Source organism: Berghia stephanieae, chromosome 1, assembly GCF_034508935.2.
Source record: "Berghia stephanieae isolate SIO BIC M18660-M18661 chromosome 1, UCSD_Bste_1.3, whole genome shotgun sequence".
NCBI classification, from domain to species: domain Eukaryota; kingdom Metazoa; phylum Mollusca; class Gastropoda; order Nudibranchia; family Aeolidiidae; genus Berghia; species Berghia stephanieae.
Window position 1 is genome coordinate 138,219,516 of NC_088360.1, and position 18,511 is coordinate 138,238,026.

Consider the following 18,511-nt stretch of genomic DNA (forward strand, 5'->3'; position numbering starts at 1 on the left):
ACAATGAGCCCATAACAATTTGGGTTAACTGACGTGTAAATAAGTAGACGTTTAATTATTTACATTCATAAGCTTGATGGGCAGACTTCATTGGATTAAAAAGAAGATACTTTGACAGGTGCTCTTTCTCTCTACAACGACAAACACAAAAATGCAGGACTTGTCAATATTGTATAGATAATCCTATTTACCTTCCAAACAACAAAACAAAAAATAAGCAAACAAACAAACTTATATAAAAGACAGATTTTTAAAATATTTATTTTAAAAAAAAAAAGATGTCACCGACATAATTTGGCAGTTCCCTGAACCCAGTAGACTGTTTACCACCTGCCCTGCTATGTGTCCCGTGCTAACCAATTAACTGCCTTACTCTGGATAAACACGTTTTAAAAAATTTGGCCATAAAACTCGTCCTTCAAATATCGATCGATTTAAATGACCCTCGTCTTGGCAAAAACACTCAAGCCTGGGACCCGCGGGTCCCAGGCTTGAGTGTTTTTGCCAAGACGAGGGTCATTTAAATCGATCGATATTTGAAGGACGAGTTTTCTAGCCAAAATTTTTAAAATATTTGTTTTTCAAGAGTTTTGCAGTTAGCTTAACTAGATAGTTAAAATACAGTATATTATGGGGGATGTGTGCATCCATGCATGGGAGTGAGTCACACAGCGAGCGCTAAACTTCTGCGAACACACTTTATATATTTTTAGTTCAAACTTAAGTGTATTATCGACTGTCATTCAACTGTTGATTTTAAAGGCGGATTCGCTATAATAATAATGACGATGATAATAATAATAATAATGATAATAATGTGTTGTTCTTAGCGGAGATTTATTTTCTAATAACTTATATAATTTTTATTGTTATTATCAATAATTTATCACTGTGGTCAGCTCAGATTGTCACTTCAAGGCCCGAAGTGTGTTTGTTTTGACACATTAAGGTGACAATGGACACGAGTATGTTGTCATTGAGTGTGGCGCATTCATTAATGTGATTTATTGGGATATTCCGCTTTACTTTTCTTTTCTTGTGTTTATGTTTTGGCACAACACAGCGCAGTGGTTTGTTAACAACACAATAACACAGACATTCGGCGCTTTTGATAGTTGGGTTATTAAGCTTTCTAACGTTGGTTATTTGATCTTTGAAGTAATTTCTACATAAATTTTAGTACTGGTTGTGATGTAGTAATGTAAATTTAATTGAGCATAAAATATGTAGTACAGAGTAAGCCTAGTTGTTTGTTCCGGATAAACAGGTTTTTGGATAAACAGGATTATTTTTTATATGGTAAGCAAATTATTTTGATTTAATAGGCCAACCATGTCCTTTGGCTATGTGGTCTTGTCATATGACACTCGCTTTCGGATCGAAGGTCCTGGATTTGACACTCGCTCGGCGCACAGTTGAGTCCTTGGAAAAGGCTATTTACTAACATTCTTTCATTGTACTCAGGTGTAAAATGAGTACCTGGCAGTTAAAGCATTGTCTCTGTCCGGGAAAAAATGGTAATATTAATTGTAATAATAATATATCGCCTCATAAGCGTCGTGTCTTGTCCTACATGAATATGAAAAGTGTTGCTGTTGGTCAGTGACCCTTTGTAAAACGCTTTGAGCACGTTTAGTGGATATCGCGCTATATAAAAGGTATCTATGAAACGGAGCCAGACAAAGCAGAAAGAAAAATCCAAAGTCCAACCCCCCCCCCCCCCAAAAAAAAAAAAAACAAAAAAAACAAAAACAAAAACAAAAATACACAAAAAACAATAAACAAAGCGAAAAGAAACCAAAACAAAAAACGAAAAACAAACAAAAAACAAAACAAAACGTAAACAAAGTACACACACACACACACACACACACACACACACAAAACTCGCTAGAACCGCCAGTCAAGTAAGTATTCTTGAAAATAACCCAAGGGACGTAACTGCCCCAACCACAACTGGAAATACGAGATTGATCTATTTTTAAATAAATGAAATGCTTCATCTATTGGGTCATTTTTCCTCCCCCCCCCCCCCCCCCACTAACCCCTCAACATTTCCCTGTTGTCAATGGTCACTAAACCGTCACACAAAAAAGTAAACTCGTATTATATCTTGCTCATATTATTGAAACATTTTCCTCACTATCCTATTCATTTGATCCTAGTATATGAAAGTTTTCATGACATCTTAATCCTGTCAATTTTTAAACCAATCAAATATAACTATTTCTATTTCTTTCATTCCAGGTTCTTCCCTGGAACTGGCGCCTTCGTTACTCAACATATACGACGGTATTGCGTCATCAACAGCCATCATGGCCAACAGCAGCAGCAACAACGAAAACAGTCGTCTTTCACCCTCTGACAGCAGCCAGCCATCATTTCCACATCCTCATGACCAGGCAGCTTCAATCCCATCATCCCCGTCATCCCCCGACACACCAACTCTAGCAGCTGTAACACCGCCATCATCCCTATCTCTACCTCGAGGATTTCCTTCAGCTAGATCTACCCCAAACAATTCTCCATATTCTCCAACCTCGCCGACGGGCATGTCCAGAGTTCCCTACAGAAACGCCAAACTCCCATCCCTAAGCGAACCAATGGATCGACCCGTGTCTCTTATGGATGCTGAAACATCATCAAAGATGTTGCACTCTGGAAGTACTCAAAATTCAGGGGATTCTAAAAAGCGACCTCTTTCAATAAGTTCAGCCTCTTCCGCTTCGTCAAATTCTCCTATACCCGTAACTAGGATTAAACGACAAAACGGGAATTCCATGGAGTATGGCCAGAATGAAAGCGTTTGTGGGAGAACTGGATGTAGATGCAATAATAAATCAACGATATCCCCAGATGGGGATGTTAAACATAGAGTCATGTGTTCTAGAATGGTGTCCGAATCACACAGCAGCATGGATAGCGGCTGTGTGGACAATGATGTCCACGGATTTAGATGTTTTGACGACATGAGTCTCGCTTCGTCTTCAGAGGCTGGAAGTATTCGTGATGATATGTCTTCGGGCATCCAGGACTTTGTAGATACCAGTCAAAGTTCACTGGGTGCGGACAACACGGACAGTTTCCAATCGACGCCTTTATTTCAAGCAAAGCGGAATGAATCTTTCGTAAACACATCCACGCCTGTAAACGATTCGTCTTCAGCAATAAATTCCAACGATCAAAGCCGATCCACCAATTCACAAGAAGAATCCGACATTATGAAAAGGATGGGTTCGTACATTGTCAGGGACAGTCCTTTAGTCAGAAGGACGTCAAGAGATTTAAATAGTGAGAGGAGTAGTAACGAAGAGAGAAGAAGACTTAATAGCATTTCTAGAAACGAAGCGAGAAAGAACTTCTTTTCCAATTATGAGGAACGTTATACGAAATTATATTTATCCACTAGGAAAAAATCAGACCCGGATAATGCAGAAATAGACGACACAACACCTGATAATTCTCCGTCGTCCACAACAAAAGAAAGTCCACTTGTAGCAGCCACAAACGAATTTGTTCCTGACGAGCTTCTATCTCCCTCCTCGCCTGAAGTCATGATCTGTGCCTCGACGGCGTCAACTCTTGCAGCATCTCCACCAACATCACCAACATCACCAACATCTTCATCCATTTCGTCACACGCCTCATCGAAAAGACCCTCTTTTTCTCGGACTTCTAAAAGACCCAGTAAGTCAGGGGAGACCACTTCCACCCCTTCCAGTCCTGTTTACGTCACTTACGTCCAGAGAGTGGTAGCTGAGATTGTTGATTCTGAAAGGATGTACATTTCGAGTCTGGAGGACATTATTTATGTAAGTATAAAAAGAATGAAGATGATGTCACTCAGGTGGTCTTTGTTATTGTTTTTTTTTTTGTCATCCATGTTTATGAGTAATTCTCACTAAAATGTATTAACCAGACTATAAGCGTTCAAGGTTACACATAGTTATGGGTGTTGCTCCGTTATACTTCCGGATGGCAATGTTTTGAGCTTCTTAGCCAAGCGCATCCAATCTATAAAGGGTTTCATTTATGCTCAAATCTCTTAGTATGTTTTTAAATGCTAAAAAGAAGGGGAAACAAAGCAAACATTTTTTAAATTTCATACTTGTGTCCAATCAACAATTTGTGTAGCTAGCTTCCTCCTTTAATCTATAACAAATTACGAAGGGATAAATCACCTTTAATCCATAACAACTATAATGAAGAACTCATTTTAAATCCATAAAAAACCATAATGAACAAATTACCTTGAATCGATTAAAACCCATAATGAACAAATTACCCTTAATCCATTAAAAACCGCAATGAACAATCGCATTTAATCCATCAAAACATTATGAAAAAACATCACCTTTAATCTATAACCACGTAAAATTGACAAATAACCTTCCATCTGTGACCACTATAAACTATAAATAGACAAATAAATTACCTATAATCTGTTACCAATTCTAAATAGACATAATCATCACAAAGTAAACCAAACATGACAAAAAGCTAAGCAACCAATTTGCCTTTTTCCCCTCTCTGTGACTAATAGCATAAAATAACAATAATACCGATAATAAATTAGGATTATAATGGCTTCCGGTACTTATGCTGGAAGCGACCTTCACCTTGACTGCTTACACTGACAAAACATTCTTTTCTTTCCCATTTGGCCAAAAAAAGATATGCTTCATATAATATGAACGGATTTAACTTTAATGAGATCTCCAGTTTTCCAAAAAGTTGGATATCTCTTTTTAATTTTTTTAAATACACATCGGATGACATCTTTACAAGAGATATTATAGTAAAAGTTTTCGGGCCAGAATTCAAAAGTTATCGGGTCAGAAGTCAAACATTTTTGGATCAGAATTCAAGTCTTCTGGCAGAATTCAAAAGTTTTCGGGTCAGAATTCGATTCAAAAGTTTTCGGATCAGAATTCAATTCAAAAGTTTTCCGGTCAGAATTCAATTCAAAAGTTTTCGGGTCAGAATTCAATTCAAAAGTTTTCGGGTCAGAATTCAATTCAAAAGTTTTCGGGTCAGAATTCAATTCAAAAGTTTTCGGGTCAGAATTCAAAAGTTTTCGGGTCAGAATTCAAAAGTCTCGGGTCAGAATTCAAAAGTTTTCGGTCAGAATTCAAAAGTTTTCGGGTCAGAATTCAAAAGTTTTCGGGTCAGAATAAACAAAAAGTGTTTTGTACAAGAATAATCACCGTAATGTCAAAATGCCACAGGAATATAATATAATATAAAATACTAAATGGCCAATTATCACACCGTCCAACATTTCTTTCATCATAACAATAATATTATTATAAAACAGTTGTCAAGGTGAATCCCTCTCTCGATATGGGATAACAAGGTCCTTGCCTTTTTTGCTGTGGTAAAAGTTGTCAGATTGTCTAATTGGCGCCTTTGTATATTTGGTTACAAAAATTACACGATGGTAACTTGTAAGGGTTTATGACAGAATGGATATGTATTGATAGAATGAAGTTGACGTCACCTGGGTCTTTGTTATTGCATTTTGCCATCCGCGTTTATGAGTAATTCTGACTAAACTGTATTAACCAGATTATAAATGTTCAAGGTTACACACAGTTTTGTGTGTTGGTCCGTTATACTTCCGGATGGCATTGTTATGAGCTTCTTAGCCAAGCGCATACTATCTATAACTTTACGAAGGTCACGGATAAACAAGGTGCTTGATTTTTTGGTATGGTAAAAGTTGTCAGTTTGTCTAAGTAACGCCTTTGTATATTTGGTCACAAAAACTCCACAATCCAGAATCCACGAACTAACTTGTAAGAGTCTATGACAGAATGGATATGTATACACGGTGCTGTTGTCATAATGATTTATACAGTCCCCAAGTTACAGTTGTTATAAAGAGCATAGTTCACTTTAATATTCTCATATGTAGTTTTGTATATTGAATGGCTATGATCACAAAAAAAACCTGACATATTTAACTGAAATTGTGGTTTCCCTCTGGCACACGAACTGCACCAGTTAGCCTCTTACAAAAAAAAAAAAAAAAAAAAAATATTTCAATCAACTCGGGTGTAAATGGGTAAAATCTTGCCACGGGTGAGGTTTTAGGTTGGATAGCTAGTGAAGCAATTCCACGTTCAAGAAAAACCTTAACATGTACAATGATAAGACTGAATATAGTCGGTAACAACTGGAACATTTTAAATATATAAATAAATAAATAAATAAATAAATAAATAAATAAATAAATAAATAGATAAATTCCTTTTATTCATCTCCAAGGGGGAATTTGTCTTTTGCGTCTAATCCAAGCGTCACAAAGTGTGAGCTAGGTCAATGTGACTTGCTCAAGGCCACACAACGAGGCGAGTAGTCGAACTCGGTACCTTTTGGGTACGAAGCAAAGATCGTACCGCCGAGCCACGCTGAGTCCCCAGTTTAACACACAGTAGACACGTAAATATTTAAATTATTTGCAAAATGTGACCCGCCGCCTCAAAGCGGTATTATGTCGGATGCACTCAGTTAGGGAAATGAATTCATAGCCAAAAATATCAAACTTGGGTTTAATTTCTCTACGTCATGCGAGTATAAATACTATTTTTTGCTTTGCAAAAACTTCTCTGGTCCAATTTCTCATCATTCTATCTCTAAATTCACTTTCTGGGTCTGAATCACCGACATAATACCGTTTGAGACGGAGGGTCACAAATATGCAACTTTTAGGAGACGTGTATATTTTTATTTTATCTAATATAGGATTTTGTATACGTCTGGTTCATTTTTTCTAAGGAAGGCATTTAATGAGTTATCATTTTTATCCAATTAAAATTCTTCACCTAGACTAGATTATTTTGGTGACGAATTGAAATGGTCTTATCTCCTCAAAGAGGCATACATGGATTATATTTAGTGTTACGTTGAAAACTCCCAACTGACAGTCTCTATAAATATGCTATCTCGATATTCTCAATGAGTTTAAGTGCGTTCCCACGACCTGTGTTCTTCCGTGCTCTGAACATAAAAATAAATAAATCCCACGTATTTAAAATTTTGGCCAAGAAACTCGCCCTCTAAATATCGATCGATTAAATGACCCTCATCTTGGCAAAAAAAAACAAAAAAACTTCGAAAGTCCCAGGTTTGAAAGCTTTTTTTTATGCCAAGATAAGGGTAATTTTAATCGGTCGATATTTGAAGGACGAGTTTTTTGTCCAAAATTTTAAATACGCGTTTTTTTTGTTTGTTTTTTTATTCTCAAAGAATGGCAGTGTTGTGAAAGCAGCTCTGTGTTGTTCTACCCAACTCATTATAACGTTATTTTCTCTCAGGAACCACATTATGGCACATGATAAGGTAACAGGTATAGATACACAGTTATGGCAGACTCCTGTGAACCGATAAGGGTTAAAAAGAAAAGAAAAGAAGAAGAAAGAAAACAGCTTCAAAATAAATAACCAAACTTATCAACGGCATAATCTTAACCTGTAAACTGCCATACTTTTGAAAGCACGTATTTAAAAAAATAAATTTGGCCATAAAACTCGTCCTTCAATTAATTATCGATCGATTTAAACGACCCTCGTCTTGGCAAAGACTCTCAAATCTTGCACCTCGCGAAGTCTTCCATCAAGTCCCAGGTTTGAGGGTTTTTTACCAAGATGAGGGTCGTTTAAATCGATCTCTATCTGAAGGATGATTTTTCTGGCCAAATTTTTAAACATATGTTTATTCTAGAGTACGGCAATTAACTGGTTAACACACACACACACACACACGCACACACACGCACGCGCACACACACACACAAAATAGAATTTATTTCTGGCATCGCTATCAGTCATCAGGGGCGATAATGCCTGCCCGGTAACCTTGGCACATAATAAATGTTTTGAGGAAGTTAATGGGATATTCCATAGCACTGACCGTTTTAGTTTTAGGCCATTTAGATAACGATGATTATATCAAATTGCCATTCAGGTATAAACAGACTAAACGCATTTTTAAAATTTGGCCAGAAATATTTCACTTTATCCTTTTCTTACAGTATTCTAACATTTGCTTTTGCCTATACTATTGTTTCAGCGGTAGCGTCATTAACTGTACCATCAGGGCAGATTGACAGATAGACCAGGGCAGTTTTGAAAGATTCAAGATGGTTCCCTCTCCTCTAGCTAGTCTAAAATTCTTAAACCTGAGACTTCTTTTTTAAGTTCCAGGTTTGAGAGTGTTTATCAAATAGGTTGTCATATTCGACTCAGATGTGAATGAGTACCTAGCTTTAGCAGTGCAGTGCATTGAACCACTCGCCATAATACCATTATTCATAAGTTTACTGACAAAATTATTGAAAAATGTGATTTGTGGGATTACAGCACGATACAGCAATCTAGAGTTTGCTTGTTGGAACTCTTTTATGCCTGATAATCTATCTACACGGATGTGTTTTTTTCTCTAGTATAAATATAATAGTATGTGTCTGTTCTTTAATTAACATATTTAGTAGTTCTAAAAATAGAAATGCATGTAATACGCTTCAACTTCCCTCGTAATGACGCATGGTAACTTAGTAACTGGCTCTAAACTATCGGAACAATGGCGGACGCTCTTATGGAATATTTCTCCGACGAGCATAAAAGCGTATCCAGAGGAAAAAAAAAACATTACAAATATGATCATGTTTTGACTTTTACACATTCTGATCACTTGTGAAAAGTTCTAACCAGCATGAAGAATACAGATTTTCTTTGTTTAGAACCAAGATGGCCGCCATTGCTGGGCGACGTGACATCAGACTATTGAATCCAATTTGCATTGATTGTTGTTTTTAAAAAGCCATTGCTGCTAAAACATGCATCAATGGCGGGCTGCCAGAGGGATGACAAGATAACATTGCTAAACAATTATATGAATATTATTTTAACGTCTTTTTTTATTAAGGCAATGAACAAAAAATTATAATTTTGGATTGAAATCGTTTATAACCAGAAATAAAACAGGCGATATAAACTATAAACCTTTTATAAATGACGTGTTTTTCATAAAGTATCTGTCAATCATTTGTTTTTGAGCGGTATTCGTTCTTCCTTTCATTTGGTCAATATCATCCCCGAAAGGTACGGAGTTCGATCGCCCATCGCTGCGCTGCGTGGCCTTGAGCAAGTCACATCACCCTAGCTCAATTTGCGGCGCGGCGCTGCGGTTCACGCCTGGGATATTCCTGTCTGCCCTTGGAATAGACCCTAGAGACAAATTTCCCCTATGGGATGAATATTTTTTTCATTTTGATTTTAAGTAGAGGGAGAGCGACAAATAGTCAGAGACAAAAGCACCCAAAACTTGTTTATTTATTTAGATATCTTTTAAAAATACTAATGCTTCAATGTTTCTTGTAGAGACCTTTTGATAATAATTTAATTTTAGTACTCACTCCGACGTGCACTTATTCGCAGGTCTGATAACCCTATTCATTATGAGTCCATTGATGTAATGGAAATCTCAAAAAAAAAAAATTGTGACGAAAAATATTTTTCATTGCAACAATGTTCAACTATAAGCCCACTCTGAGGACCAGAATATGGCAATGTCCCCTGTATTTGGAAAAGACTTTGTTTAACTCTGATAAAAACGAAAATGAAACAAAGTCGTGCTTACGAAAAGACTTTTGAGGCAGTCCTTTACCCTTTGCGTAGTTTCCAGAGAGAGAAAATAAGTAGGAGTGAAATATCTGATCAATGCTATAGTTATCATATAACGTTATAACAAGTGTAACTAAATGAGAAATTGCCATATTTATGGACAATAAAGATCTATTATTATTATTACACAGGTTCACGTTCGTGGAAGAATATAAATTTACCAGATTGGCTTATATTTCATCGTAAATACCATTTAAAAAATTGGAGAAAAGAAACATCTCTCTTGTAAGGATTGGAAGATGATATTATGTCATCGAAAAAAAATGTGTTTTTTTTTAATACTTAAAGTATATTTTAAGGCAAAAAAGTATATTATTCTAATAGACAAATGCTTTAATTAATCAAAAAATGAAAATAAAATCACTATTTTAGTCGAGTTTCAGACATTTTGGTTATTTTCTCAATTCAGCCAAGTGTACCGTCCGGACCAAGCCATCGCGCGACATCACATAATACATATATTATGTTAAAAGCTAGGCGGGGATCAGCAGATGTATAATGCCTTTTAATCGTTTATAATTATATTAATCCTTTGGCGATCAAGGGGCTGAAACTGAAACTTGAAACGAAGTCATGATGTTGTCAATAAAATATTTATTATTTTAGTACCAACGCCATCGCCATCATAAATTGTTAAGGTTTTACATGTTATTTTTTGGTACAGCCAAGGCCTGGAGGTCCCGATAGCTCAGATGGTAGAGCACTCGCTTCCCACGCAAAGGGACAGAGATCGATCCTAGGTGCAGTCGAGATATTATTCTGACCCCCCCCCCCCCCCCACCCACTGTCCACCCAGCAATTAATGGGTAGCTGAATCTGATAGATTTCGCGGAAAGTACTTTGCGATAGACTAGCGTCCCATCTAAAGGATCTCAGGCAATCCCTATTGTCCGTTTCACGCTATAGAAACCGGGATAAACTCCGGCTGGATGGGCCGAATGGCTCTGAAGGACTACAGGCCAAACCCGTTGCGTACATTGATAAACTACGCCTTGTTCATTTTACCCCCACCCCCCACCACACCCCATCTTTTGTCTTTAATTATCGATACCTCCTCCCTTACCCTTCCAACTTCCAACTGCCATTTTAAGTCTTAAACATACAGCTTCGAATAAGTCCCCCAAAGAAGACTCTGGTTTAAGATTGTTGGCCAGTTGTGTGTAATTTTAATCTAAACATATATAGAGTTTTATGGCTCAAAACAGTTTGTAGGCATTTTGACCAGTTTTGGATAATTTGAAAAATTCAAAGATAATATATTGAATAAAATTTTTATGACCAAAAATGTTTCTAGGCATTTTGGCCAGTAATGTGCGGCTATGTGGTCTAGTGGTATGACACTCGCTTTCTGATCGGAAGATCCTGGATTCGAGCCTCGCGCTCGGCGCATAGTTGAGTCCTTGGAAAAGGCTCTTTACTCACATTTTCTCACCGTACTCAGGTGTAAAATGAGTACCTGGCCGTTAACAGCATTGTCTTTGTCCGAAAAATTGTAATATCGCCTAACAGGCGTCATGTCCTGTCCTACATGTTAAATGTTGCTGTTGATCAGGGATCCCTTGTAAAGCGCTTTGAGAACATTTAGTGGATATTGCGCTATATAAAGCTCGATTTTTTAAATGTGTAATTTTAATCCAAAGATATTTGAAGTAACAGTTTTATGACCAAAATGTAAAGAATTTTGTTTTGCTATTGACGGCAATAATACCAGTACACTGCCGTACTCTTAAAAATGATCCTGACCAAACACACATACAAAAATATCATTTTCTAAGATAGCGGTCGATTACTTGCCAAAAACACTCAACTTCGCGAAGTCCCAGGTTTGACAGATGTTAACAAGATGTTGGTCATATTAAGAGATCGCCATTTGAAGGTAGGACGATTATCTGGCCAAAATCTGAAAAAATGTTTTTTTTTTTTTTTTTTCCCCAGACCCTGATACATGTTTCGTGTATTTTATTGTGATTCGTTGTAAACCGCCATCGTGTTGTAAACCGCCATCGTGTTGTAAACCGCCATCGTGTTGTAAACCGCCATCGTGTTGTAAACCGCCATCGTGTTGTAAACCGCCATCGTGTTGTAAACCGCCATCGTGTTGTAAACCGCCATCGTGTTGTAAACCGCCACCGTGTTGTAAACCGCCACGTGTTGTAAACCGCCATCGTGTTGTAAACCGCCATCGTGTTGTAAACCGCCATCGTGTTGTAAACCGCCATCGTGTTGTAAACCGCCATCGTGTTGTAAACCGCCATCGTGTTGTAAACCGCCATCGTGTTGTAAACCGCCACCGTGTTGTAAACCGCCATCGTGTTGTAAACCGCCATCGTGTTGTAAACAGCCATCGTGTTGTAAACCGCCATCGTGTTGTAAACCGCCATCGTGTTGTAAACCGCCATCGTGTTGTAAACCGCAACCGTGTTGTAAACCGCCACCGTGTTGTAAACCGCCACCGTGTTGTAAACCGCCATCGTGTTGTAAACCGCCATCGTGTTGTAAACCGCCATCGTGTTGTAAACCGCCATCGTGTTGTAAACCGCCATCGTGTTGTAAACCGCCACCGTGTTGTAAACCGCCACCGTGTTGTAAACCGCCATCGTGTTGTAAACCGCCATCGTGTTGTAAACCGCCATCGTGTTGTAAACCGCCATCGTGTTGTAAACCGCCATCGTGTTGTAAACCGCCACCGTGTTGTAAACCGCCACCGTGTTGTAAACCGCCATCGTGTTGTAAACCGCCATCGTGTTGTAAACCGCCATCGTGTTGTAAACCGCCACCGTGTTGTAAACCGCCACCGTGTTGTAAACCGCCATCGTGTTGTAAACCGCCATCGTGTTGTAAACCGCCATCGTGTTGTAAACCGCCATCGTGTTGTAAACCGCCATCGTGTTGTAAACCGCCATCGTGTTGTAAACGCCACCGTGTTGTAAACCGCCATCGTATTGTAAACCGCCATCGTGTTGTAAACCGCCATCGTGTTGTAAACCGCCATCGTGTTGTAAACCGCCATCGTGTTGTAAACCGCCACCGTGTTGTAAACCGCCATCGTGTTGTAAACCGCCATCGTGTTGTAAACCGCCATCGTGTTGTAAACCGCCATCGTGTTGTAAACCGCCATCGTGTTGTAAACCGCCATCGTGTTGTAAACAGCCATCGTGTTGTAAACCGCCATCGTGTTGTAAACCGCCATCGTGTTGTAAATGGGGGCAAGGGATGTGTAATTGTATTTTATGACAACCATTTACATAACTCATGGAATAGGATGGGATGACGATGATGGGTGGGTGGTCTGTTGTGTCATCTATCACACGATATTAGCAGGTTGTCAAGTGAACGTGTATCTTATCTTGTGGTGTAATATTATTTCTCTCTCTCTCTCTCTCTATCCCTCTCTCTCTCCCTCTCTCTCTCTCTCTCTCTCTCTCTCTTCTATTCTCTCTCTCTCTCTTTATTCTCTCTCTCTCTCTCTCTCTTTATTCTCTCTCTCTCTCTCTTTATTCTCTCTCTCTCTCTTTATCTCTCTCTCTCTCTTTCTCTCTCTCTCTCTTTCACACACACACACACACACACACACACACACACACATATATATATATATATATATATATATATATATATATATATATATATATATATATATATATATATATATATATATATATACAGTCTTTTTCTTTCTCTCCAGTGCAAGTGAGTGAATATGTTTGTATGTGTGTGTGTGTGTGTGTGTATTCAATGTCTATTTTCAAATAAATAATAACACATTTTAAAAAACGAACACATAAATAAACAAACAAGAAGAAAATAAAAAACAAAAACAAAAAAAAAAAAAAAATAACAACAACAACAACAACACAAAACAAAACCCCTCTCCAAAGTGTTATTTATACCTATTATAAAGTCGTTTCTCAAAACACAAGATGATCTCAAATATAAGGATATAAGAATTATTCAAAAGAAAACACCTCTTTTGGACAATAATTATGTATAGATAGTATGCGCTTGGCTTAGGAGTTCACAATATTGCCATCCGGCAGTATAACAGACCAACACACAAAACTTTGTGTAACCATGATCGTATATAGTCAAGTTAATACAGTTTAGTAGGAATTACTCATAAACATGGATGGCAAAAACCAGTAACAAAGACCTGAGTGACGTCAACTTCGAACTATCTATATGTATCGTTATTGTATCAATACAATAGTAAGGACGCCACAGCAATTTTAACCCCCCCCCCCCCCCCCCCCCCGTCCTCCAAAAATAAATAAATAAATAAATTTAAAAAAAAAAAAACAAAAAAAAAAACAACAAACAAAACAAACAAAAACAAGACAAAAACCAAAAAAAAAAAAAAAAACAGAACAAAAAAAAAACCCAACAAAAATCAAAACAAATAATTGCATGAATAACAGTGAATTAAAAAAAAACCCAATAGAACCAACAAAACAATGAAATCGATGGAAAAAGTTGGTTTGGTTTGAATTATGATAATATCGATACATGGATACAGCAACCGGTCTAGTCGACGTGTTCCTATTTGCAGGTCTGATAACCCAAAGTGTCATTATTGTTGTAATTGGAATACTCTCAAACCAACACTGAAATGGTGTGTCTATCTATTTCCCCAACGCGAAATCAAACTCAATTTTACGTCTGGTTATCAATCATTCCTGCAATTGGATTCACCCAGGTTTTTAGTCCAACACACTCGACTGCACATGCTTCATAAAACATGGGTGTTAAAAAAATTATGCCTTTTACGCCACGACATCATAAGATATCGTCGCCTAGGCATTCCACGAAGGAATATAGATAACTCATCAAACAAGATGTCTGATGTCAATAGGAATTACCCATGTTGTCCAAATTAGCAAATTGCTCAAGGAAAAATAAAACGAAAGTGCTTGAAGCAGGGCTCGAACCCGGTCCTTCCGTGTAACAGTGCAATGCCTTAACCACTCGCCCACTGCGCCCATGGGTATCTATTTTTTGTTAATCATTTTACGATAATGGTGACGTATGGTGTTTGACATTCAAATGACAGTTGTTCAAATTGCATGTTTAATGCAGATTCTGCAGCTATGTGGTCTTGTGGTATGACTCTAGCCATCGGATCGGAAGGTCCTCCTCTGTCTGAGCGGCGCAGAGTTGAGTCCTTGGAAAAGGCTCCTTACTCACAATTCTCTTAACCGTAATCAGATGTAAAATGAGTAGCTGGCCATTAACAGTGTTGTTTCTGTGGCCAACATTTTTTTTTTGTAATATCGCCTGACAGACGACATGACTCGTCCTACGTGTTGAAATGTTGCTGTTGGCCTGGGACCCCTTGTAAAGCGCTTAGAGCACGTTCAATGGGTAATGCTCAATATTAATGTTCAATGGTTTAAAATGTTCATTATTTGTATCTTCTATTCCAGGGTTACTTGGAGCCACTGGAAGGAATGCTAAACATGGAAGCAGCCAAAGACGATATAGTCTGTCTTTTCAGTAACATTCGAGAAATCTACGAATTTGGAAAGTGAGTACCTACAATCATTATGATAACATTGTATGTCGAGGCGTGAGTTTTGTTCTATTAGAGACAAAATAGCTTCGAAGAATACTTACTTACTTATGCCGCCCCTTGGGGCGCCCAACATGAGCCACAAGTCTTCGGCATTCTGTCCTGTCCTCCATAAGCGTACGCAGCTCCCGGATGTTGTCCATTCCTGTGTCATCGAGCAGACAGTCAATGTATGTTTTATTCTGCCTGCCCCTGCTTTGAAGAATACTCTTAGATAAAGCATCCAAAAGTATCCTAATTATTGGATGACTTCTTTGGTTTAATAAAAATACGTCTGGTTGACCGGTATTCAGAATGTCTGAGGTTCGATCCCAATTCCAAGAAGGCTTACTTTTCGAGGTGATGATGATGATGATGATGATGATGTGTGTGTGATTGTATGAGTGAGTGTAATGTGTGTGTGTGTGTGTGTGTGTGTGTGTGGAAGGGGGCGGGGGTGATGATTTTTATTGTATTAATATGATAATGATGGTAACGATGACGATGATGATGATGATGATAATGATGATGACAACGATTGTGATGATAACGATGCTGATGATAACGTTGCAGCCACTGCTGTTGCTGGTGCTGCTGCTGCTGCTGATGATGATGATGATGATGATGATGATGATGATGATGATGATGATGATGATGACAAATGACAATAATGACGATGATAATAATCATGATGACATTATTGATAATGACGACAATGTTATATTCTGTTATTTACATACTGTCATGCTCTAGACTGTATACACCCCCCCCCCCCTCCTCCCTCCTCCCTCCTCCCTTCCCTTTGTAATGAAATCGTTGCACACTGGGAAATGTGAAATTATGTGTTGAAATATTTCCATTGATACAAAAGATAACACACCATTCAAAACCGGGTACCGTGATCATGGATAATAAAGGGAATACGACAATAAATACTCTGGAAAAAAACACAACTCTTATTTGAAAATTTGGCCAGAAAACTCTTCCCCCAAATATCGATCGATTTAAATGACCCTCATCTTGGCGAAAAACTCTCAAACCTTGGAAGTCCCAGGTTTGATATTTTTTGCCAAGATGAGGGTCATTTAAATCGATCGATATTTGAAGGACGAGTTTTCTGGCCAAATTTTTAAATATGGGTTTTCCCAGAATACGGCTGGATAATATATTGGCTTTGCTTACATTTCTGTACAAGAATTTCTTACCATATTTGGAGAGGCACACAGGATATAAACACACACACGCACACACACACACACACACACACACACACACATGAACACAATGTCGAAGTGACACAGTAATTAAGTTATTATTCTATCAGCCTCTACTTCAAAAATTCATAAATTCAAAAAGATTATTGTTTAACGTAATTTTAATAACTCGTCTAGTTTGGAAAGAAGGGAAAAGGAAGAGAAAAAGATAATTTGATAATAGAACATAATGAGGACATAGACGAAGAACGGGAGGGAAGCCTTGAAAAGAGGCTAAGAGGGGGAGAATTGGGGGGAAAGTGGAATTGGATCCCACCCCCCATCCCTCCTCAATTCTCTTTCCTCCGTGCCTCTTCGCCCTCACCCCGTCTTCTCCTTATTCTCTCGTCTGTCTGTCTGTCTGTCCGTCTATCTATCTATCTATCTATCTATCTATCTATCTATCTATCTATCTATCTATCTATCTATCTATCTATCTATCTATCTGTCTATCTATCTATCTATCTATCTATCTATCTATCTATCTATCTATCTATCTATCTATCTGTCTATCTATCTATCATTATATTTATCCATCCATCCATCATACTATCTCTCTTTCTCTCTCTCTCTCTCTCTCTCTCTCTCGCTCTCTCAAACACACACACACACACACACACAGACACATAGAGAGATAGAGAAAGAGAGAGAAAGAATGTGTGTCGTGAGTGTTTGTGTGTGTGTGTGTGTGTGTGTTTGTGTGCAAAAATATGAGCGAGAGAACAAGAGAGAGAGAGAGAGAGAGAGAGAGAGAGAGAGAGAGAGAGAGAGAGAGAGAGAGAGAGAGAGAGATGCCATGACATGACATGACATCGCATACCTGAGTAAAGTACAAGACAATGCAAAGATTTACTGGATTTGTTGAAGATAAATCCTGCCACTCACCCTTCACCTTTGACCCGCCTTGATGACCATGGTCTCAAGGTCGTACAAATACCTCTACAATAGCTACCTCTGACCACAGACTAGCAATCTGAGCCTCTGACCAGCTAGCTGACCAGCAGCAGTAGATGTGATTGCATCGTTCTGTACAACAGGCACGCAATAGAATAATAATAATAATAATAATAATTACACTACTCTACTCTCCATCTTCAGAATCTTTCTGGCTGACCTTGAACTGACGTCGGGTGACCCCATCAAAGTGGCCGAATGTTTTGTCAAACACAACAAAGGATTTGTCATTTACACAGAATACTGCACCAACTATCCATGGTAAGTATTGACTATTTTTAGACACTTATTATAAGTGGTCAATTACAGGCTTATAGTCTGTTGGTGCGGTGGGGAGTTTATCCCGGTCTCTGTAGCATGGCAGGAGACGGGAAATAATGACCTACCTCAAGACCACATGGCCGTGCAATTTTAGGTAAAATACTTTCCTGTTCTGCCCACCAGATGAAAAATGACAAAGGCTGTGTGGGGTTGTCGGTTTCAGTGCAGCACGTCGTCCAGCGTTCAGCGCATAGTTTGAATGCTTTGAAAAGGGTTTTAACTCACATTCTCTCACAGTACTTAGTTATAAAATGAGAACCTGGCCGTTAACAGCGTTGTCTCTGTCGGGAAATAAATGTGTAATATCGCTTTACAAAATGTCAGGTCTCGTCCTACATGTTAAGTGTTGCTGTTGGCTAGGGATCCCCTGTAAAGCGCGTTGAGCACGTTTAGTTGAAATTGACTAACTTGACTTATTGCCGATCGCCTCCTAATCTTTGAACTAGGACGCTTTGGCAGCTTCTCTGATTTGTTGAGTGAGCTCTTTCCACTGATGTCGGTCTGCTGCGATGGCTCTCGGGTATTCTAAATCCTTTACGCATCTCAGTTAGTTATTTTGTGTCATCGAGGCGCTTGAGGTCTGTATTTATCGTAGTGTATATGCTTGTAATGTCTGCCTTTGTGTTTGTCATGTCCGCTTGGTGTAAAGAATAACGTCACTGCCTTATTAGCTGGAATATTTCTGTCTCTCCTTAAAAATATGTCCAAATAGTCTCCATCTTGTTTCCAAAATTTTAATCGATAGCGGTATT

The 18,511-nt window shown here is 38.3% G+C and overlaps 1 protein-coding gene across 8 annotated transcripts in view; it reads left to right on the forward strand.

Moving 5' to 3' along the window:
* Window positions 1-18,511, forward strand: part of LOC144963337 (uncharacterized) — a 247,965-nt gene that overhangs the window by 210,977 nt on the left and 18,477 nt on the right. For 7 of the 8 annotated variants that reach the window (XM_078897275.1, XM_078897277.1, XM_078897282.1 and 4 more), the window contains 3 exons: window positions 2,248-3,812; window positions 15,107-15,207; window positions 17,583-17,699. In XM_078897275.1, coding sequence (XP_078753401.1) covers window positions 2,248-3,812; window positions 15,107-15,207; window positions 17,583-17,699 — 1,783 coding nt within the window. Of the gene's footprint in view, window positions 1-666; window positions 1,300-2,247; window positions 3,813-15,106; window positions 15,208-17,582; window positions 17,700-18,511 lie in introns of those variants that run through there. The other variant, XM_078897283.1, reaches the window with a different exon arrangement.